Below are 24,690 nucleotides of genomic sequence, written 5' to 3'. Positions count from 1 at the left end.
CAGTACCTCTATTTACCATCCCAAAGACCTATAGGCTCTTGGATCAATTGTTTTTAGGTTTTCGCTGCTGATTGAACCATATCCATGGATACATAAGCACTCCATTCTGAAAAACTGAAATAAAAGGAATCCTGAATCATCACAGGAGCCACCAGGATGGAAATCAAAGGTGCCAAGCTAACCACCCATACAGCCTGGGTCACTGAAAGGTCAAATCCACACCAATATCAACTTTGTTAAAACATAAAAAATTGCCAAGTGCACCTTTAAATCCCATCCATTCATACATTGTCTCTTTCTCTTGAACACGTGTCTGATCACATTCATAGGCAGAAGTTAAATTATAATGGCTGGGGAACTCAACTCGATACTCTTCCCAAACTTATGCGGTCTCCATGACGACGTCCCCCTCTTTCTGCCGAGCTGTTTCGACATTATACATCCTCTGGCATTTCGCAGTTCACCCTAAAGGTCGACGTCCCGGACCGGTCCGCCACACTGAGGAGAGCAGAGAGGGGTCGCCCAGGGTCCGGAGGCTCAAACCTCCCATCGATCCTTCCGCTAATATGTTTGTAAGTTCCTCCACGTGCACACGCCGCACGCACACACTTAACGTACGCGCGCACGCAGGGAGGCTGAGGTGGTGACATGAAAAATCCATTTGCGGGGCAGGCAGATGCACTGGCAGGGCCCGGACTTCTCTGAAGATCTGGACATGGGTATTGGGGTCAAAATGAACCCAATATATAGAGCAGTATAGAGCATTTCTATACTGCTCATTCATGCAGGTTGATACAAACTAAAATGTGTTATATTATATCCAGAAACACCCCTAATGTGTGCTTTGAGTAACCCCTGGGCCATTGTACAGCACACGGAAGAAATATTATGACTTTTAATAGTATTTGTTACGCGGAACTGCATCATCATCACCATCCTGCATCATTTCTTCTAATCAAGAAAGTGGTTGTGAATAAAATCCCATGGAAGTTGTTTACACTGAGGCACTGTCACACACAAGCACTTTGGGTCTTTGTTTGGACATTAAAACAAATCGATCAACGCCTTTAACAAAAAGGGTGAGTGAAAAGGTGCCAGCCATGTTCCCTTTCGCCCATTCAGACGCGGCTTTCCCTTCAGCCGTCTTTTGTCACTTTGCGTCCGCTGATGGCTGGACTGGACGACAGGATGTGATTACTCTGTCTCTGGGTGTATATCATTGAATCGGGCGGTTTGGGAGAGTAAGGGCCATCAAAGCAGTGTTAACAGTGTGTATATGAACCATTAGTGTCAGCGGAGCGCACTCCGAGGCACTTTAAGACACACACATACTTAAGTGTACAAAGTGAGAAGTGACAAGGGACTCGACCCATCAATACACAATGACTCAGCCTATGTTTTTCTTTAAAGGAAAGGACACGCGTTGGACTAAAATGAAGGGATTTGTGGGAAAACTATAGCCCTACATTCAACTTTATTCATTTGTTTCTTGATATGTCTGTAGCTTTTACAAGTGCAAATTTTAGACGTCAAGGGGACTATTTATGGAGCCCATGTGCAAAGTGGATCAGCTGCAGTCATTTGCCTTCTTTTGACTCACACAGCACTTTCTCATTTACTCATCAGATATGGGGACATAATATTGTAATACAGGCAAAGTAAAATGGTCAATTTGGAGCAACTTGCCCACAAAAACCTATGGTTACTAGTGTGCACTCTGTGTTGGTGAACCAGCTCATAGAACACACTGCAAACATTTAAGACAGAAATTCAAATGCAAAATGTATTGACACTATATGGACCTTAATTCCCTCTAAGTTCTATTTTCAAGTCCTCCCTAAGATCTGTGGCTATGCTCCATGCACATGACAATGCAACTTTTAATACAAGTCCACTGTAGACGGACTGTACAAAGGGACTTTTGTGTTGCTGTCTCTTGTAAATGAGGATGGATTCTCAATCGACTCCTGGTTAAATAAAGATCCAGAATTTTTTTTATCTGTTATCTTACTAACTGTCCCAGGTATACTAAGGTTACTAAAGTGCCTTGAGTAGTCACCCCTGATGGCTACTAAAGTAGTTATTGAGAAGTATATAAAAGGTAATCCATTTACATTGTTATCAACCCATAATAATAATTTGAGTTTTAGTGGCTAACCACTAACATTTTGCATCTGAAAGTCTGTGGTTTGCAACTTTCAGCATTGAAAAACCCTGTCCAATTTGTAAAGGGCTCCCCATTGATCTGCTCTGAGTGTGAGTGTGGTGTAGCGCTTTTAGCCCCTCTGTCCCTCTGCTCCTGTTCTCATAAGGATAATAAGTGCTGTGATATCTGCAGAGGCACCAGATGGTGCCAAATGTGGTTAGTTTGAAAATTGCACACGACAGCCTTTAAAGCTGGTGCATATAAACACGACTATAGCCTATAAAGGCGCAGCATATGTGTTATGACCAGGCCCCAGTTATTTGATTAAACAAACAATCACTAGCCAGTATAGCAGCCATTGATTTTCCATGTCTGCGCTGCTACGCTCTCATATGATGCCAATTGCTGTTAGCATTTAGATGAATCCACACCAGGCATACTAAGTAGATCTTTGCAAGAGTTCAAATGTTTTTGCTCTAATGCAACAATCTGAAGGCATCTTTTGTTCAGATTAATAAAAAAAACCTGCTCATGATACTTCATTCATTTTTCTACATTGAACTGTGTTTAAAACTATTTTTTTAAACTTCAACAGCTTTCTTAATAAACATTCCTGAAATTAACATAAAATCAAACTTTGTTGAGTTATATTCTATCTGTAAAATAATTCCACTGCATAGTCTTCACGGTCGGCCTGCGCACCTCTGGTTGGGAAACACTGCTGTATAAGGTCTGATATGATCTCAGACTTATGCCAGGAGCTCGTCAGTGTCAGAGCTGGAGCAGTGGTGTGGAACTGGGCTGTGTGTCTGTGCGCCTCCGTAAGCACCTCCTCAGATTTATCAGCCCCTAATCGCCCATGAAGCCATCACCCCAGGGGCCATCCCTCACAACCCCATCACTGAAGCTGACCTGTAAAGCAACTCATATTTCACTCATGTCACACACTGAAATCACTAAATACAGAAAAATAATCAAATATGAAAATACAATTACTTCAATGCCATGAGAGTTAAAAAAATGACCTCTATTTTATACAAAAGATAATATACTTATGTTTCAATAGCCTACTGCGGAGTCGAACGGACCAATAGGGGGCAGTGTTCCACGTGTCATGGTCTGTGTGTAAGCTGATCCCTAACATCTGCTGTGAACCCCCCCTCTTTCTTTTGCCAGTCTCATTTCTCTCGGATAATGACTTCTATTTGAATCATGATCAGATTAATTTCATTCAGTCGATCGCATTGATATAAAATGCAGCACAGACGAGAGGAGATGAGGAGAGAGGTGGCATCAGGAGACAGCAAACACCACAGCTGATCCGTCACATCACACAGGACCACATTAATACCTTTAATGATGATTAACAGTCTGGGAAATGAATAAATAAATACATACATACACACAGCTAACACTGGAGCACAACAGATTTACTCTCTTTTATGTCATTTATCCTCCAGCCTGCTTTGTCCACATGTTTTCCACACACTTTCAATCAAATCAAAGTAATGTGCTGTGAAGTTGCGTCAAAGGGAACGTGAACTTGTGAAGACCATTGTGGTGTTTGTCCCAGAATCGCTAGTGCCAGTAGGGGGCGCTGCTGGCGAATGCAATTAACAGATCAAATCCACAGGTGAGCAATTTACGCAAAGTAGTCCCTAACACTTTAAGTTACAAGTACTTTACTTTACTCGATGCCACGAAACGTATACTTTATATTAATTACTTGTGGGTAAACGTTTTTTTTTTTTTTTTTTTTTTAACACTATTACAACACGTATTAAAAAGTAACCGGATGCGCACGTGCTGGCTAATGGCCGTCAAGTGGTAAATTAGCATCCTGTGTTATCGATGTTGCAAAAGTGATGGTAGCCAACATTTTTATTCCTATTTTGGACCGATTGTCATTTATCCTCCAGCCTGCATTGTCACACAGTTTCAATCAAATCAAATCAAAGTAATGTGCTGTGAAGTTGCGAGAAAAGGAACGTGAACTTGTGAAGACCATTGTGGTGTTTGTCCCAGAATCGCTAGTGCCAGTAGGGGGCGCTGCTGGCGAATGCAATTAACAGATCAAATCCACAGGTGAGCAATTTACGCAAAGTAGTCCTTAACACTTCAAGTGACAAGTACTTTACTTTACTCGATGCCACGAAACGTAGACTTTGAATTAATTACTTGTGAGTAAACATTATTATTATTATTATTTTATTTTTTTACAAACACTATTACAACACGTATTAAAAAGTAACCGGATGCGCACGTGCTGGCGAATGGCCGTCAAGTGGTAAATTAGCATCCTGTGTTATCGATGTTGCAAAAGTGATGATAGCCAACATTTTTATTCCTATTTTTTGGACAAGTCAAGTCATTTTGTTCTGTAATTGTGCGTTTCATTATGACCTTATTGCAGTGGTCCCGTGTCTTTTCCGCCTCTCCCCCAGTAGCTACATGACAGACCACCACCTCTGCATGATCTCGCATCTCTCGTATCCATCTGACGCGCGCGCTGCCTCCTGCCTCTTCCGTCTGTAAAGCCGGGGACGCAGCGCAGGGGCGCAGTCTGCAGCCATCCAAACCCCGGACTAATCCCGGGACTCACTCACGGACCCTGCTGGGACTGCACACGGTCATCATGGAACACCCCAGAGGAGAAACCGGTCCGGGACATCATCCACTTTTGGTTTTCTATTTGATCCTCGACTTTGATCGTCAAACGAGTCGAGCGAACCCGATGTAAAGACGCGCCTGTGGCATTCCGTGTGAGAAATTCGCGCTAGGATTTTTTTGGTTTGTTTCCTGACACACGTGGGGATGTGGAGTGACATTTGAAGTTGAATATGTACGGATGAACAAGAGGGGATCGGACGAACGCAGGTGGACCCAACGCGTTAGATGAAAGCGTACGATGTTATCAAAGAGTTAAGGCGATCCAGTCAGGTGGGGGTCGAGTGCCAATTTAGGCTAAGTTTTACATTTGCTTCTTTGGGAGGGGAAAAAAAAAAGTTTTTATTTGTCTTGAGCGCGGAGGAGGAGGAGTATGGCAGCGCAGAGCTCGGAGCCGAAACCTCACATGGATGGTTTGAGCGCGTTTGTGGACGGGTGGCGTTTACTTTTGGCATGAAAACGTGGAGAATGCGCGTCCAAACAGCGGAGTCCTGCAGCGGGACTGGAGAGGAGTGGAACCAGTGCCTGCTGCGTCCCGGGACCACAGGTGTTCTCCATCGGCAGTGACGGTGAGCGATGCATTTTAGACTCTCCATGTGGCACTATCAATGTGAGCAATCCTATCTAAGTTTTTCTTTTTCCTCTGAAAAACCTGCCGATTAAGTTGTGTGATGAAGAGTCTGTGCTTTTACGCAGCGCTTTTATTGCTTCCATATGGTTTCAGATGTATCTATTTTAGTATAGGCTAACTCTTTTTGAGGAGTCCCATTCTTTTTCATTACAAAACAAAGCTACAATCAAGCTGCAGTGTGATTTTGTTTTCTGTTATAACTCATGTAATGATTTGCTAGTATTACAGGGCAGGGTTTTTGTTATTTTATTACTGTGTTGTTAATTCCTGGAAATGATTGTGTTTTTAGTGACTTCAGCCCCCGAGATGCCGAGCTGTGGATAGAGCGTCCTCCCTGCTCTCTCTCTGTTTGCTCCTAGCCGTCCCCTGCTCCCTTCTCCTGTCTCCTTCTCTTCCTCCTGACGTTTTCTGTCCATCCTTTCCCTCTCCTCTACCCCTCATCTCCCTGTCCCCCCTCCTGCCCCTCTCCTGTCCCCCCGGGCCTGCAGCACACATGCAGGCCAAGAAGCGGTACCTGCTCGTGTCTGTGGGGGCCGGTCTTCTCTTCCTCCTTTACCTGTGGGCTCTGCAAGTCGGGGATTACCAGCAGCACCAGCCGAACCAGTATCACTACAGCAGACACTTCTCCCAGTTTCCCCAGTACCCTCAGCCGTACCAGCAGTACCAGGAATACCCCTACTCTTCACACAGCGGAGTGGACAGAGTGGAGGCGTTCCTGCCCGGGCCACAGCCTCTGCCTCAGAGAAGCCCGTCCCGACCTCCCCGACACTGGCCCGGGACCACCGAGCTCCTAGAACCTTACCTGGAGGGGGGAGAGCAGGAGGTAAAGCGAATACGACACGGATGTCATTTCATAAAATAGATTTACCCCCTTTAGGCTGGCGTTGAAAATCAAGTAATTACTCAATGTGTTGCAAAAACTTTTTTCGTGCTTTCTTTTTCTACATTACAAATTACTTTCATGACTAATAGGTGCAGAAAATAATCAGATTTGCTCACGCTGCAGCTGGAGGTGGCCTGTTTTTTTGTGTTTTGAATAAAATTGCAAATTTCGCTGACATTGTTTTGGTAAAGTGCCAGAGCAGAACAGAAAAAGGCACGCACCTCCAAAAGCAGGTGAGGCAATGTGATGGAATTGAAAAAAGTAAACTGAATTTAAACAGAGCATGAATTTGTAAAAAGTGAAATGTTGCTGTGAATGTTGCAGAGAACAAAATACTCATGTGCCGTTGCCTTGTCTTGATTTTTTTTTTTATTTTGTTAATGTTTGATACGGGTAATTTCAAGTTAATGAAGTGAGATGTGTTTCCCTGCAGGAGGACAGCCCGCAGCTGCAGCACCAGCACACGTCCCCTCGCGAGCGCCGGGCCATCCGCGACAACATCTACAGGAATCGGCGCTGCCGCATGGAGACCTGCTTTGACTTCAGGCGATGCGCGCAGGGCTTCAAAGTGTACGTCTACCCCCCGCAGAGAGGGGACGAGATCTCCGAGACCTACCAGAAGATCCTGTCCTCCATCGAAGAGTCTCGCTTCCACACCGCGGACCCCTCCAAGGCCTGTCTGTTTGTCCCGTCTGTGGACACTCTAGACCGGGACCAGCTCTCCAGCCAGTATGTCCAAAACGCTCGGACGAGGATACAGACCCTGCCCATGTGGAACGACGGCAGGAACCACCTCATTTTCAACCTGTACTCGGGCACGTGGCCGGACTACACCGAGGATCTGGGCTTAGAGGCGGGACAGGCCATGCTCGCCAAGGCCAGCGCCGACGTGGTCAACTTCAGACCCGGCTTTGACATCTCCATCCCTTTATTCTCAAAGGAGCACTCGCTGAAGGGGGAGGCGGTGGGCTACATGACTCTGCACGACGCGCCGCCGCTGAGGAAGTACCTGCTGGTTTTTAAAGGGAAGCGCTACCTCACGGGCATCGGGTCCGAGACCAGGAACGCCCTGTATCACATCCACAACGGGGACGACATTATCCTGCTGACCACCTGTAAGCACGGGAAGGACTGGGAGAGGCACAAGGACGCCCGCTGTGACCGGGATAACCAGCAGTACTCAAAGTAAGTCCAGTTTTATTCGCTTTGGCTTTGTTCAGGTGCTTCTGGGCGCTGGCTCTGGCTCTTATGAACTGTGTGCTGCAGTCACAAAATATCACACAGCTACTTTTGTCTTTCATCGTGGAGACTTATTAGTGGCCTATATGGAATCGCCTTTTTTCTCTTTACCACAGACACAATTGCTTTTACTCTATCATCACGACACACAATGCAAATTCCAGGCAGTGCTTGAAAATGTACTAAATCAATAAGACGTTGCGTGAGTAAATAATGCCGTTTGTATTAAGAAAGACGGGACAAATTGGATTCTCTCTTAGACTATACGTAGCTCCGAGGCAGTGATCTCATTAACAGCTCTGTTTTTTTGATGCTACGTGTTTATGTGATAATTTCCAGCTTTCACACCGGAGCTTGTTGTTGTCGTGTTCGGAGAGATGCGCTGTCTATCATAACACCCCTGACACAGTGCTGAAAAAAAAAAAAAAGCAGTCCTTCTGAGCGAGAATAAGACACGTCTGCTTTCATGTGCATATTTTTGTTTCACTATTGTCATGGGACTCGGGTTTTTGCTTCTGAAACAAAGCGCAAAGTGAATGTGCAGATACCAAGGGGCTTTAAGTGTAAGGGGGGGGAATAAAAGTTTTGTCAACTCAGCAGTCGGTCCAAGCGAAAAGCCGAACAACAGGAGTTCACCTTTTGTAGCAAGAGTGGAAAAGAAATGAGTCGGGAATTCACTAAATGCAGGTAGAACAGTTTTTTAAGGTGTTTATATGACAGAATTTAAAACCTGCCCTGTTCAGTCTGTGTGTCCCTTGGTCGATCACATATAGATAAGTGGATTGTGGATCCAAATTGCCTTCAGTGAATGAAAGCGAATTGCCTGTTAGTGTAATCCTCAGCAATAGATTCGACATTGTGCTATTACTGTATAGAAAGTTGTGCTCCAGTTGTTTGGCTGCCTCTGATAATGATGTCTCCACACCGAGTTGGGACATGCCCTGTTGACTCTTGGTGAAAAAGTAGAATTGCCATTATTATTTGGTGACAAGGCGTTATGTAAAGAATGTCTGTGCACATGGAAAATACTCGAATGTATTGGTAAAGGGGGGAAAGCTACGACTTGTACGGCCTTCGGTGTGTTCTCAGACTCAAACACTGCATGTTTTGAACTTATTATATCTGATTCCAACTTACAGACAAGCCTATAACCTGTGCATGCTAGTTGTGTCCAAACATCTCATATAAGAATGGACATACCATCCCGTCCACGCTGTTTTTCAAAAGCAGATGGTCTTCAGTGAGATGGTCAGATCAAATCCACACAGTCGCAGGTTGGGATTGTGAAATAATGAGCAGCCCCTCTTTGAGAGTGTGGGAGTCGACGGTAAATATAGAAAATGGCAGGTTTAGGACTAGCACGGTCAAAACGGATCCACACTTAAAATCTAGAATGTATCTGCAATGGTATGTTCTCACACTGGGGAAAATGTTGCCTTTCCTTCTCTCATAATAATGCTTTGGCTTTATGTCATGCTGCGAGAGTATATTAAGTGTCCGTGTTTGTGCGTCTCAAGTGTCAAAGTATTTATGGCGTACTCCCTTTTAGTTAACCGATGAATGAATGTTGTTCTAATTTTGATGATAAGGAAATGATTTTTGTGAGTAATAAATAGAGAAGGTACTCCACAGCCTTGCGAGGGATTTTGTTTCCACTGAGCTGCCAAAGTTGTGTAAAAATGCGCAGCGGACAGAGGCACAGAGGCTAGCAATCGATGGGAGTACATTAATGAGCATAAAGTGCTTAAGAGCCTTCCTCGCTAAATAAATAGCGCCTCAGTCCTCACTAGATCTGAATGACATCCATCTGATATCCAACACCAAAACACAAAGCTGCTGTCTGCGCCTCTCTCTGCTGATTTTACAGAATATGTTCGAACAGACGGCTCGCACAGCCCCTGTCCTGGTTGATTGCGTTCAAAGCGAGCCGCAGTGTTACAGTGTTTTCAAATTAGTTTATTAGTTTGTCAACTTGAGAACACTAGAAACTGATGAGACAAGACTGAGGGATGTATCTCTTGAGTAAATGACAGGGCTGAGCAACATCCAGGGGAATAAACATTTGAGAGAAGACTGAAAAAAAATGACTCGCTAAACCCTGTATATTTTCTCGAGAAGTTGCCCGTCTCTATTGAAACTGTCTCCTCTCCTGACTTTGAGCTATTGGGAGCCTTGTGCATTTTAGCTGCTTGTTTTACACAGCCGAGCGTCAATACAGACATCACAGAGAGCGGAGAGGTGCACTGGGGGAGCCAGAACAGCCCCATAGGGAACGCACGCACGCTAACAAGGATCTCCCAAACCCCAGGCAGCCGATAATTTCACCCTCAATTGAATTAAGCTGTTTAAACCAAGGGGCGGGATAGGGATCTTGGCCGCAGCAGAGCGGCGCGTGGCCTTTTCAGCGTGTAAGATAACGACAAACCAATTAGAGACTGTGTTTAAGATCAGAGTCAGATTCCAGATGAACTTTGGTGTTGTTTATTTGACTGTATTTAATTCTATGACTAACTGTCCATTGTCTTTTTATTAGATGGGAAAATAACATTAACACCGATATTGTGTTAATAATTTTGATTAGATAGCAGACTGAGGTTTGAACCGATGACGCTAAAGTAATGTGCTCCTAGGCCAGGGGTTCCGACGATACGGTCACAAACTCGAGGGAGGAGGAGAGAGCGGAGATGAAGAGGTGGAGACAGGTAGACCCATGTAATGCATCCCTCCTATCTGTTGTACACTGTTTCTGCACTTCCAGTCGACTTTGTTCAAGTCTAAGCCCCGCCTCTGTTACCATGGAGCTCCTGTTGCTCACCAAAACCACCATTCACTACATTTACATTTATTTCTGAGATGATTATTTTGGGTAATATGAGTCATCTTTGACATTTAGACCAGGCCCAACAATCCATTAAAAAAAATAGCTGCATTAATTATAAGTGATGACTGAATATATCAAGTTAAATAATGTTCTCTTTGGTTATTATGCTGTTTTATACTTTATACTTACATTTTATTGAGGTAAATTAAAAAGGCTTTTCATTTTATTCCATCTCAGAAAAGTGTCAGTTGCCTTAGTGAGCGGTGTTGGATTGGTAGATTTCAGCACCCTGGACAGCGCCCATATCTGCTTTATTATTTCTCACACATTTCTTTTACGGGACAACGGGTCAAACATTACGACTAGCCTTTTGACCATACAGTAAATCTATAAACATCATCTTCTCCTGCTCATCGACCCCGTCTTTCTCCGCTTTTGTTCCCGAAGACATTCTCCATCGACGCGTTTCTTCCCACTTCCTTTTAAGAGGCTCTCCGACAGTGATGAATCAGACCGGGCCTTTTCATCCAATAAAGTCTATTCACCGCGGCTCCGGGGAAAATGAATTGTTGCTTTGTTTTCGCGCGGCCGACAAGACGTTTTGACAGACGTTTTAAGTGTGAGAAAGCACAGGCGCATTTTTAACGTTAATGGAAATAGAGGAACATGACGCCGCCATTATGGATATGAAACACTCGAAATGAGCTCTAATTGGACGAACGCAATAATGCATTTGCTTCAGCTGCAACAAGTTCTGTAAGGCTCCCAAAGACCAAAGCCCATAGTAGTGGCTGGATGTGAGTCATTGTCTTACTCAAGATGTTTTTTTTCTTTTGTCAGATGTACAGTATAGATAAGAGGTAACTTCAACTTCAACAGGCCCATAGACTGAGGGATGTGTATATTGAACAAAGGGCTGAGTGATTTTGGGAAGTTAATGTCTAATTTCGAATTGCCTGATTGTGGTTTGATTTGCTGTTTATGCACAACGCATTCCAGGCATTATGTTGCTTTGTAGGGGTGGGCCCAGATACAGATCTCATGAGATTAAGTCCACGAGAACGAGACAAGATGAGATTTTGACATAATTTGACATAATACATAATATTTTGTTCTTATGTTTCCTTTGTATGGAGCAATTGTATTGTATTGGTTGTAAAAAACTAATAAGGGATGGGAATTGAAGGTTTTAGCTTCCAACAGCGGAGCCTTTAATGCGTAAATGAAAGAGAAAGTAATGAGGTGCGGGCGTGAATCTGCAGCGGCTCCAGTCTGCAGGTTCAAACATTGACGCGGCGTTTCCCAGCGCCTGAACATGAAAACTTATTAAAGTTATTGCTCTTTTTAAAGTGCCAATCAATTTATTAAGGACACACTGTTATATAATTATTGCCTAAATGTTCCCTTATTCAAACCCACCAGTCTACAGGAAGTAGGTCTATCTAAAAAAAAAAAAAACAGATTACTTTAAACTGTGTCGAGAAATCTCATGGCAATTGTATCTCCCTATTGCTTTGCCAACAGTGTTTTTACAGCGGGTTATCAAAATGAAGCATTTGGAAGAGGAAATGTATTGTTTTGCTACCTGTAGCCAAATCAAAGCAGCAACATTTGACTGAACATCGTCAGTCCATGAAACTTAGTCCAGTTTAGTTTTGAGCCTCTGTCTGCCGTGTGGGAAACAGTGCGGCTCAAATGATTTCAAAACCGATAATCCTTGACCTGTAATGCATACATAATGTAGCTTATTGTAATGAGCTTTGACCATTAGAGTTTAATTGTCAGCTTCCAATGCTCTCCCCAATACCATTACCAGCCCATCACCGTCGCATTCTCTCCTTTCTCTAATTGTCTTTTAATAAGAGCGCTGGATAGTTGAATAATTTGTGCTGTGCCGGCTGCCTGTTTATAATTTCATGTTTAAAGTGCGCCTCAGATGGAGACGCAGCTGTTGTCACATCTGGAAGAGCGCGGCATCTGCACCATTCAATATGGACGACATGGTTTTATTGCGGGCGAGCTAATTCCTCGGCCGGCGGGGGTCAGGGGGACAGACAGCGGCACGTTAGGCTTCCCTGAATATCCAAGCCTGTCTCTCGGAAACTAAATTAGAAGTTAATATCCTTTCATGTTGTCTATGGGATCTCAGTCTTTCCATCCTTCATCCCATTCTTCATTTTTGTGTGAATTCACCTGTCTGACAAGAACCAACATTTACATGAACGTTTTCAGCGAAATAATCCTTTGCCTTGACGGGAGTTATCGATACATTGATGGTTCGTGCCTCGGTTGGTGAAAGGAGGCAGCATTGATCTGGTTCGACTGGAACGCCGCGGCCAATCAGCAGATGAACAGAGGTTAATGGTCGCGGGGCCCGCGTGGAGAGCCAAACATAGATTGACATTTAGTTCAAAGACGACTTGGCATTTGTTTAAACTGACCCTCTGACAGGCGCCAAAGCTGATAATCTATTAACAGCTCGGTGAGGTGCTGCAGCGCTGTCGGATTGATTTAAAGAACTTTTAGTCTCTCTTCGATACACAACATCTCAGAGGATATGTGGAGAACGCCTGATGGTGTTTTATGATTTGTGTTGGAAAATGATATTCTTTTGTTGAATGCCTTCAAAAGAACCCATTTTAGCACCAAATACATTTTAGTTTAGCTTTGGTTTGACTTTAACATGTCTTCATTCTAAGTTTAGAGAGAGACTTAGTGCCAGATCTTGTGGTTCATAGCGCAGGCTGTAGAGAAGACGAGTACGCAGACGGGTGGCGCTCCTTGCAATCTTCAGTGTCATACCTGGCGCAAAAAGTGGGCAGGACAGGATGGGGGGACAGACTCGCATTGTGATGTTGTGGTGCCGCCCCCTCCCCATGCTTTCACAGATCTGCGGAAGACGGTGGGTAGCGGGGGGGGGGGGGGGGTTTCTCTTGTAAACGCGTAACATGCGTGATGCAACGCGCAATGTTTGGTAAAGATTAAAGAAATAAAAGTGTCCCTCCGCTGCTGCAGCCACTCGCTGCAGATCCAAGGTGAGCGGGCGGGACAGAGAGGCAGCAGCCTCGCGTTGGACACCGTTCGAATGCGCAAAGTTACGAAATGTACAGGATTTAACTGATCAGAAACTGGCATATTGGCTGTGGAGGAGTTGCAGAGTTATGTAGCAGTTGCAAGAATACTGTAGCGTATTGGAACATTTGCGCTACAGCTGCAGGATTCTTGGAGCGGCTGAATTGGAAAAGAAAAAAAAAGTTGCTATGCGCCCTGAGCTGTGGCTACACAAGGAGCATCATCAGGAGGTAAACACTGACACACGATGGAAATGTCACCTTAAAACTCAGATCAGACGTGGTGTTGTGGCACTTGAAGGCATGTGTGGTTTATTTATGGAAAACTGTTGTTTTGGTGTTGTGTTGTGGTGTTGATCTACTGTAGAAAGTAAGCCGTGTGTATCCTACGCTCGAACAGACTTTTCAAGGCAATTTCGCTTTTGTTTTTAATTTGACATCGATTCTAAGGAAGAAGACAAGGCAGTGGGATGTAAAGAGGAACATAATGTGAAGGTTGCCATAGAAGAGTAGTGCTGCTTGTAATGAACCACGCCTCAGTCGGCCTCTTTTTCTTAAATAACGCCCTCTCCCTAGCAGTGCAGTCTTTAGCGCAAAACCTGCGCCACATGCAAGATCGCGTGTGTACCACGTTGCGTTTAGAGTTGCGCACGGACTGCGCCAGTCACAAGATCTGGCCCTTAAAGTTTTGCTCATTTGGGAGAAGGTCATCTGAATCTGAATCTGATTGTAAATAGTCTTGCCAAAGTCATAAATAATCTATAAATAATAATAAAGGGAAATTCCTGTTTTGGCTTTTTGTCTCTTTTTGAATAAACTTTGGACAAATTGATGTGTGTCTCTTTTTCCATCTTCATAATGTTTATCTTTCAAAGGGAATAATTTATCAAGACAGCTGCTGAATAGCGAATGCAAGCTTGGAAATAGCATAGAGCTATTCATGATTTATAATTTAAAATCTGATATGTAAATGAAAGAATCCTGCGTGAGTTTAAAATGTGTAAGTGACTCACTTTGCTCCTGAGCAACACTCTATAAACGACCCCTCCATGTGTAGAAAACATAATGCAATGCCACACAAACATAAAAATAAAATAAAAAAGAAAGTTTATGAAATGACATTGTGCTTCATGTTAATATTTTGTGCGATTCGTGCAATTCTTATAGTGACACAAAATGTTTCCTCGCCCCACATTGCACATGCTGGGGCGAGGGAGAGACTCTTTTACTCCATGGAACAAACGGTTGTTGTATTTTGTCAGATGCGTCGGAGAAAATATTGATCTTGTCTCTTCCTCTCCCTGACTCCTACGGCCGACCAGATGAGGGCCTCTGATGCCGTGTCTGCCGCGGCGCAGACTCAAACAGTGTAAAGTGCAGATTTCAGGAGGAATCGCGGTCTGAATCCATCACCGTTCACGGGCCGTTTCTTTAATCTCACTGAGAGCCTCGGCCAGCTTTATCACACACAAACAAGCCACTGTTGTTCCTGCATGACCTTTCATTTGCCACAAGTCTGCGGTCGTATCCGTCTATCGTCGGGCATGAGAAAGTGCCAGAGGAAAACCTGAGAGATTTGATTGCAGTTATGAGTTCAAAGCGCACATATAGTTCCACTTCATGTGCACTGAAAGATTCTTTATGTCAACAGTAGTACAGGTGCTTAAGTGTGATTTCATGATTTTGGCTATTTCTTTGAACCACCTATCATAACACTATAGGCAGATTAGAAGCTTCCTCTCAGCTCGACCTGTGTGATGTATATATAGCTGACAAGGCGAGCTAAAAGTGAGTCAGCGAACAGGATCTTGTTTTGAAAATTATAGATCGGCTTGTCTGGCCCGGAAACAGAGAGGGGGCCTTTGTGTGATCGCTGGGGAGTGGATCAAAGCTGACGAACTGGCACACGCACGGCTCATAGTGATTAAAGTGGGCTTCACCCAGAGCTGCGCGGCCCGGGCGAAGGTGAGCTGCATGTGGCTGAGGCTTTTGAGTGTCTCGGGCCAGCTTGGGACTTCATTAGATACACAAGGTTTAAAAAGGCACGCATTTATACTTCACAGAGAAAAACCTTTGTGTCTCCAATAAACAGGGACGACAACCCAGACGCAAGATCCAGAGAAGGCCGAGCTTGTCCCCAAGGCCCGCCACTGGGGCAACATCGTGAGATCCGCTGTGAGGCGACGTAGCAGTGACAAATGTAGACCATTGTGTAAGGGCCTTTGTGAAATTAATCTTGTGTGTAATGTGTGGATTTAAATAATGTCCTATAGCCTGTAATTGTCCCTGAAGTCACTTAGCCCTCATTAGCTCCAAGTGCATCCACAAAGATAAACAGCTCCTGCAGCATCGAGCCTCTGCTGCTAATAACTCCGCTTTAGTGCTATTTATTTTGCGAGTTGCTTTACATACAACGGGAGACAATACTCCTTGATTGCCTCGGTGTCCTTGGCCGGTGCTGGCCGCGCTCAGGGGCAGTCCTTGTGAGTGTAACCTGTGGCCTGTGTGGGCAGTGAGAGATGCACGAAGCCGAAAGATTGTGTGTGGACGTCGAGAAGTCACACTCCGCTACCACTTGGGCACACTAAACCTCAACACAAATTAGAAAAACTGTTTGTTGTCGCCATCTTGAACTTGAATGACATATGGCTGTTACCTAAACATTACATTCATTCAAATTTTAAGCCAGGCACGTTTTTATTTCTGAAAGTTGAGCCCTCTGTTCTCTCAGGCTCGCGATTTCTGGTGTCTACTCTTCAGATCGTGGGGTATCACAGCCACTTGTGCAGCCGAACAGTCTTTTAAACCGTGTCTGTGACCCCCTCTGTTCCTTCTGGTGACTGGCGGCTATTGCTTTCTGTAAAACCAAAACATCTTACAGACATTAAAACAAAGATAGGAAAGGAAGTTGCCATCATGGAGTCAGGCCGCTCTCACCTTCAAGGCAGCGAGAACGGAGTCATCGATAAAGATGGGGGTGGGCATGTCGGAAGTTGTATCACCTAAAGTGACGGAATCATTTTCATCCATAACGTCTTGAGTTGTGCTTCTCGGACTTGATGGGAAGGCGACTTGTCTTGGATCAGATTCAATAACCCATTTTTGGCACCTCTTACACCTCTTCCACCGCTCTGCCTTTGCTTCTCTGCGAATCACCCGGCCCTTGTCCTGCGCTTCTTGACATCTCTCACTTCCGGGCATGTTATCTCGTGGTGCCAGGGCTGTAGCGTGTTTTTCAAGAGTTGTGTGTGAGTAGTACCTAGCAGCAGAGTTGAAATGTCGAGATCATTTACGGTTAGGTTTGTCGACAACAAGACAGACTTTGTAATAAATCTTGTCTGCCAACTCATCTGGAATAACTACTAGCATTGCAAAACATTCCCTTCACAAATGATGACACCAAAATGACTGTTGTCTACTTACTTTTCTTTCTGCTCATTTGTGGCTTCTATGTCCTCCTGGTCCGACTGTGGGTGACTGTTCCTTAAGTTTTCGCTGGTATCTTCACTTTCCTCCTCTGATGCGCTGTGTGACTCAACGCGGCTCTTTTGAACGCAGCTGAAAGTCGAGTACTTGCTATCAAAAGATCCCATATGTTCAATTTGTGAGGGTTTGAGCAGGTCTTCGCCAACCGAGGTCCTAATTGAGGAAAGCAAGAAAAACTGCAATCAAACAAACGTTAACATTGAAATAAGAGTCAATTCTCATATAGTGACACGTTCTTTCCATCCTCATCAGGCGGGGTTTTAGAGTCTTCCACAGTGAAGACAGGTTTAACTTCAGCTTCTTCCAGACTTCTTTCAGCGTTTTCGCTTTTCTCAATGCAGCTGAATGTTGAATAGAAGCTTTCGATGGACACTGATCTGGCAAATTGTTCAAAAGGCAATTGACATAAAGAAATATAATGTGTAATAATGGTTGAAAAAGACTCTCGACCAACCGGGCGCTCTCGTCTGACGGGGTTTTGTCGGAAGAAACTGGGGAGAACATCCATTCTTCCTCAACATCACTCGGAGGGCTGTGATTAGGCTTTGCCGCGCAGTTGAATATTGAGGTGAGGTTTGACAGAATCCTGAAAGTGAAAAAAAAAAAGCTTCAGTTGTATTAGAAAGTATAACAAAACATTAAAGTGGACATGTCATGGATAAAGTTGCATAGTGCACCTTTAGGAGTAGAGGAATTACTCCAAATAAGTGAACGGAAAGTTGTTTTTGCATTTGTCTCCTTAAACTCACCATTGTTTTGTAGCTTCAGATTTGATTCTTTGTTTGTCAATTTTTGGCTCCTGTTGGTCGGTCTCACGGGGTTTTCTGAAAATGCAAACAGAAGACGAGTGCCAAAATTGAATGGCCAAAGCCAAGAAAACTAAGACATCTATGTTAGAAATATATACGTGTCAATTGAATGAGATTTTTATCGTTCTAAACAAAAAAGATGCAATTTTTCTGCTTCTATTACCTAACCTAATGTTCTTCTTAAATAAAAAAAATGCTTACTTGTAGCCACACATTAGGTTAAGGAATGATCTGGGGTCTCATTTAAAAAGCTCGCTACGCACAAAATGAGGCCAAAAGTTTGCGACCCGCTCCTCTGCACCAAAGGGGGTATTATATATACTATATAGCTGCCGTACGAGGTACGCACTTTTAAGAAACGCTTCTGAGAGATGAGGAGAGGCGAGGAAAGAGGAAAGTTGTCTTCATTGTTGCGCATAAACGTGCATGTATGTGCACTGACGCTTGCTGAAGCCTTTTAAACGGGAAGCAGGAATGATCCCACTGTAGGCTACCAACTCTGTGCTTTCATGAACTCATCTCTGGACATACAGTAAGTTTGACCAACTGAGTTTAGGTCACATGCCCTTCAGACACGATCTTTACACACCGGCTCCACGGCTCCATTGCTCGCTCCCTCCTCAGACACCACTCGGACACTGACCTCCTCACTCACAACCTCTGGACCGAACTGCTGCTTCCTCCTACTCAGAACCAATGGATTGGATGAAATGCCCCACAGTTTATCGTGTTGTGAGAGGCAAACATCGCCATTAGCAAATCCAGCCGACACAATCCACCGTCTTAATAAGGCTTTTCTTTACGTTCTAAACGTGTTTTGAAAAGTTTTATTGATGTAATATACAGAAAGACGCCAATACGTGTGAGAAGCAGAGTTCACTCTTCGGTAAACATCCTCGAGCCTGTGTTGCCTCTGCACGAGCTGCAGCAGCATCTGCCCCTCTGCCCCTCGCCCTCGGTAAAACCCACTCATTACCACCTCATGTTTAGGGAAATCTCATTAATAAGTCAGTTTGCATTGCCTTTTATGGTCAATTGGAGACGTGCAGTGGGTGTGTGGTGATGTCCGCAGCTTTCTGCTCCACGAGGAATCAGCAAAGGAACGATTTTGGTCAGATGTGGATACTGGCGCATATGCAGGGTTTTATAAATCAGAAAAAAACTTTGCGTCCAGAATTTTGCGTTGCTTTCCTACGCACTTTCAAAGTTAGAGTCTCACGCACAGTTTTTTAAATGAGGCCCCTCAGGTCTGAGGAAACGATAGCCAGTATACTTTTCTCTGTTTTGTTATTTTTCCTCCATAGAAACAGCTGTGATGAATGTGTAATGGTTGTATTTTGTTGTAGTTTAAAATGAAGACTACCCTCCCGGCAGCTCATTGATTTGCATTTGGAGAAGGGTGTGTAGTGTACTCACTCATTGGCAGCTGGCAGTGCTTCACACGACACACTGGTTTTGCCTTTTACCACCTCTGAAGCTTCAACGATGCCTTTCTTTGCACTCTGGCTCCTACAGCCATCAGGGGACAATTTCCAAGAACGAAGAAAAAAAAGCGTACCAAATTTAAACCGAATGGTATTTCCTTGTTGTCAGATGATGCGTTGAAAACTTACTGGGGAGGGGAACTCTTTTCAACGCAGCTGAACGTGGAGTAACCACTAGCAATCGACACTTTCCTGCAAACATGACGAAGCGTGTTATAAAATAATAAATCTCCTGGCATCTAACAAACTCAGGAGTCCTAATAAAAAAACTGTTATTGATAAACCTAAATCAGGTTGTAAAATGTAATATAAAGTTAAACAACCACTCACTCTGCAGGTCTAGATGGGATTAGCTTCTGGTTCCCAGTCGACGCCTTGGCATTCTGTTTACAATTGTAATAAAACGTTATGTAAAATGATAATTCAAAACTTGGCCCCATTTGCTTTCTCAAAATGTTCGTCCCACCTTGTAAACTTCTGCTTCCTCCTCACTGGAGTTGCCAGACCCTTCACCCGCATCTAACTTCAGACTGCCTTGGGCCTCAGAAATTACTTTACCTTTACCTTTTCCAGATGGATCTTTCTGAGCTGAGATCTTTGCCAGCACGGTCACAGTGGCCACATTCAGCACAAAGATCTTCCTCATCGTGAAAAACTTGTCCAGGTGTCGTTCAACCTTCTCCTGTACTATGCAGAAGTCCACTTTGTCACAACATCTCTCCTGGGCCTCCTTTTGCCACCACTGGATGCACTGGAGCAGCTCCTGCATGTTTGCCACTGAAATGTCCAGAATCCCAGTGACCAAGTTGTCGAGTTCATCAAGTTCTACTGAATCAGGACGCTACGAACAAAGGAGAGGAAACACAGACGAGATGTGAGAAAACATAGTCAGAACTCCTGCTTCGATCTGAGCAGGGAAACTCCTGTCTGTCTGATCAATGATAAAAGGATTAATGTATAAAATGCTACACGGTTTGAGAAAAGCCCTGGGAAGTGCTATGACATGCTACGTTCTGGTGCGCGTTGGCCTTTAACTAAATCCAAAAGTACTGATAAAACAGTATGTTATAACCTGTTTATTACTTTTCAGTAGACATCGGGATGGGATGTTACCATGGAGATCTGCAATGTTTGTGAGTACAAGAGAACCATGACTAACATTTGCTAAAAACAGGATAAAGTAGAGAAAAAACCACTCCATTAGCGGCTGAGTCACCTCTGGTAAATACATCTTACACACAGGAGAGTCCATATGCTTTATGGGAACAATAACTCCAGTATTTTACCTTTTAAAATCTCCATTAGTTTATCATGCAAATCCCATAATGCTTAGCGAAATGACATCGCAATCCTGTAGGCAGCTTTAAGTTAGTTAACCAAGAAGAAACCCACCATCGTTTTTCAACTCAGTTTTCAATGATATGGTAATGCCCAGATCAGTGACTCACGGGGGTTGTTGAAGCTTCCATCTTCAGTGTTTGTCTCTTTCTTCTCCCCTGGTCCTTCGAGTTGAGGTGTTTTATGCAAATGCCCCAAACGTTTGGGCTAGTTTTACATTTGTTTATTTTCAAAGTTTTATTATCAAGAACGGTTTCTGAACGGACTGATTTGAATCATAACACTGAGCACCAAACATCCCATTTCACTATTAAAGGAAAGGCCATTTATAGATATGTTGGTGCACTTTTGTATATCGTTTTTTGCTATTGTAATAATGGGGACTGTGTCGATGTGAATGTTTAATTGGTTATTGTTATAGAAATGTGTCAGTAAGTGCTAAATTGCCAACCTGAAATGGTGCACCGCCTCCCGGGTTTGTCCCTGTTTCAGAGCATGGTGTCCCGCACTGGTCAGCTCCTCCCCTTCGTCTTCCTCCTGCGCAGCTCCCTCTGCTCCACAACAGTCTTTCACTATCTTCTGGGAAGGGCGTAGCAGACGATTATAATCCGTCTCATTCTCCAGTGAACGAACATTAGCCAGACCAATAGTAGGGATAGAAGGCATGTGTGGCTTAGCTGCGAGTCTTGCCCGGATACCTCCTCGTTTTGTCTCTTTTTGTTTCCTGTAGCGCATGTTTGGAATCTAATTGAATATTTTGACCTGTTCCTGCTTACATGTGGACTGGGGTTCTGTTTTCCTGAGATGTGACAACCTCAGAATACTTTTTTTTAACAATCAGACTCCAGATCTGTTTTACCACAAACTATCTGTGATCTGTTTGCTCCCAGGTCAACAGATCATTTTGTGCTGTAGTTTGCTTTATATATTTATTTAGTTTGAAAATATGGTTTGAGTTTCTGTGGATGCATCTCTCCACCTCCTGGGATTTCTGGGCGTGTTTAATTAAAAGTACCTCATAAGCTTTAAGAGGCAAATGGCCGCTGTGGGACTGAGACTGAGAGGTATTCCGCGCAGCTGCCTCTAGTTACTGCTGACAAACCAAACACACACACACACACACACACACACACACACACACACACACTTCCACGCGGATCGCCGGAGGGATGCGACACTTTAATAGTTGCGGTATTGCCGCCATAAGCTCTTCTCGCCACATAAGTCTGTCAGCAGGGATTTACGGCTCATTGGCTCTCATTATGAAAAATGTAATATTGCACTTGAAACCCTTACGGCTATTCTTGGCCTATAGACTTCTGCGGTGTCATGGTTTCGGGGACGGGGCCTGTTTCTGCAAAGTTGACAGAGGAGCGGAGAGTCAACAAAACAGTCATCGAAGCGGCTACATGCAGCACTGTGTAAAAGTCAGTAGTATATTGGGAAAAGGGCATACTTTTAATCAAAACACACAAAGTTACGAGTTAAAACAAAATGGTAGAAAAGACTTGAAAAAAATCCTTCAGGGCTAAATGCTCTTGTATAACTTTACAGCTACACAATGCACAGTGTAGAATGTTTATATTTCACACAGCTCCGTACAGTGTCTTGCGTTTGATCATTTCAAAACTCCCAGTGTGACTTGCCCCATGCGTGACTGCGTTACAGGAAATCCAGGGAAAAGTGCACGAGGTAAAAAATGCAAATGCTGCCCACGTGTGTTGAGTGTTTGAATACAAATATGATGAGAGGAGATTATTCCTTATCTGTGTTCTTCCCAGGCAGATAGAGAAGGATAGCTGCTGCTTATCACATGCTCACACACTCGGCAGCGCATCGGACCGCCATGCCGAACTCGTTACACTATTTCTCTGCTTATGCGCCTGGTTTGTCAATGAAAGGTTTCAACTAAAAGATGTATTTGCTTCACAGTGTCTGCCTTTACAAGTGTCACCTACACCAGTGCTTGACTGGGGAGAAGCAGGCCTTAAAGCAGTACTAAGTAACTTGTTTACCTTAATAAACCCTTTCCGTGGTCCCCCAGGGATTAATACAAGTGTTAATGGGATGATTGGGTCTTTCATCTCCCTCTGGTGTCTCTGGCCAGAAAACAACACAATTTGACTGCACCAGGTCGGAGGCGCAATACACACTAATGGAATCGCGAAGAAGAAGCTAACAGGCTAACGGGCAAATCGAACTGCAAGTTAGCACCACTTAAGCAGTATTTACAGCCAAGTTTGAGTAAAAAAATGATCTCCATTGTGTAATTGAGTTGTGGCACAATCTACAATATCCCTCTCTCCCTTCGTCTTTTCTGTCAATGTAGTTTTTACTCTCACGGACAATGAACTGTGTACTGCTTTAAAGTGGGTCATGCTGGAGCTGAAAATTATGAAAATGCAGAGATGGTGTTTATTGAATTTGATAAACTGACTAAGTGATGGCAAGACATGTAAAACTAAAAGTATGGTCCAGTGTCTGTGATCAGTCCCTCCAGGATTTTGCAGGCATTTTCCGTGATTTTCCGTGGTTGCACTGTTGCAGACTAAAAGGCCCAATTTCGCGGGCCATTTTTCCAAAAGTTGCAATAAAAAGTTGTGATTTTTTTTCTGCTTAAAATGTTTTTACATCAAAATCAAACTTTTCTTTGTATTTGACATCATTTTAAACCAAAGAGAGGGAATAAGAAAAGATGGGCGTTATTTTAAATAGTTGTATCATCTAAAAAACAGAACTGATCAGAAACACACTTAGGAAAAAGACACATGAAAAGTTGCGAAGGAAATTGCGGCTTTTGGAAAAAGTTCTGAGTTTGCTTGATTTTGTATAAAAAAAGATCACAACATCGCAAAATCCTGGATGGACTGTATTATGTAGCATTAGATAACCGTGGCACATCCCCAGCAAAGACAAAAGGGCCAAGAAGCCTTCATTTAGATTGGATTCTCTGAGACGAGAGTGTTAACCTCTCCACCACCGTGGAGTGGCCGCTTTGTAACGGTTCTGATACAGCTTCTCTTGTCGTCGCCCTCTCCTTTCTGTCTCGGCGAGGGATCCTGACTCCTGTGTCTGTGTCTAGTGCCACTGACAGCCTGTCAAGAGCTGGTCGTCTGAAGGTCGGGGTCTGACCAAAAATAGTGCCGTCTCTGTGTGAGGATTGGCCAGTTAGAGCCGCGCCGCTGAGGGGAAGAATAAACCCTTCATTTGCGTGGTCTTATTTATGAGTAACAACATTGCCTACTGTTTTCGTTTTGTCGTTGTTTATAGTGTTGTACGGATGCCTCGTGGACTGAATTGTAAGGGTTGAAATATTCCTACATTGGAGGCCGGGCGTTGCTGTGTTGGCACATCTAACCCGTTCTGGTAATTGACTTGTGTTACTTTTAATAGAGCCATATGTTGTTGCTGCTGACGGAGGCACACTCCGGGGTCTGATGTGTTGATGCCTTGTCAAGATTTTACCCGGAAATTTCTGTCGTCGCCCCCACCCCGCCCCCCAAAATCTCCGTCTCAGCTTTTGTTTTGGGTTTGTACTTTCGCGAGCCTTTATTCTCTCACCGTAAAGGAGTCAATCAAACAGCGAAGGTTTATGGCCGTCTGTCTGTCTGTCAGTGTATCACATGCACAATGGTCTTTAAACAAGCACTCTGAGTCCACAATAGAGGCGCTTTATGCATTTTGAGTAAACTTTTTATGTTTCAAACTTTGCCTCTCAGCTCACGGTGGATGTTTACAATAAAACTCAGATTATGCTGAACAAGAAGATTAAAAAAGGATTTCAACTTTAAGATTCAAATATACATCTCTTGTCAGTATTTCAACCGAAGCCTTGAAGTGTGGGGGAAATATTATAAAGCTTAATTAAAAGGAATAGTCTGCCAAACCTGAGTTGGCACGGTCCTCTCCTGGTCCTCACACCTGCCAGGAACCAGCTCTTTCGGCAGCTGCTTCCCCGAAGTAAAAGAGTGCGAAGGAGTCGGCGAGAAGTTTTTGGCACAGTTTTGATCGTGAACGCGGAGTGTAAATCTGTCTCCTGTAGATCCGCACCTCGACAGCGATGGCGACGGCGTAACTTCGAACAAACTTTCCTGCGAGGTTTCAGATAATGGGTA

General features: G+C 44.0%; 1 protein-coding gene across 1 annotated transcript in view; it reads left to right on the top strand.

The window, feature by feature from the left end:
• The first annotated feature begins 5,144 nt into the window (after window positions 1-5,144).
• LOC306974647 (exostosin-1) overlaps window positions 5,145-24,690 on the top strand; it is a 154,314-nt gene continuing 134,768 nt past the window's right edge. Inside the window, exons 1-3 of the mRNA XM_079572017.1 lie at window positions 5,145-5,382; window positions 5,734-6,267; window positions 6,761-7,512. Of these exons, the coding sequence (XP_079428143.1) occupies window positions 5,938-6,267; window positions 6,761-7,512 (1,082 nt within the window). The 5' untranslated portion in view covers window positions 5,145-5,382; window positions 5,734-5,937. The remainder of the gene's footprint in view (window positions 5,383-5,733; window positions 6,268-6,760; window positions 7,513-24,690) is intronic.

Source organism: Gobius niger, assembly GCF_951799975.1.
Source record: "Gobius niger genome assembly, chromosome: 15".
In the NCBI taxonomy this organism is placed as follows: domain Eukaryota; kingdom Metazoa; phylum Chordata; class Actinopteri; order Gobiiformes; family Gobiidae; genus Gobius; species Gobius niger.
The sequence above is the reverse complement of the archived record's forward strand: the minus strand, read 5'-3'. Positions and strand labels throughout refer to the sequence as shown.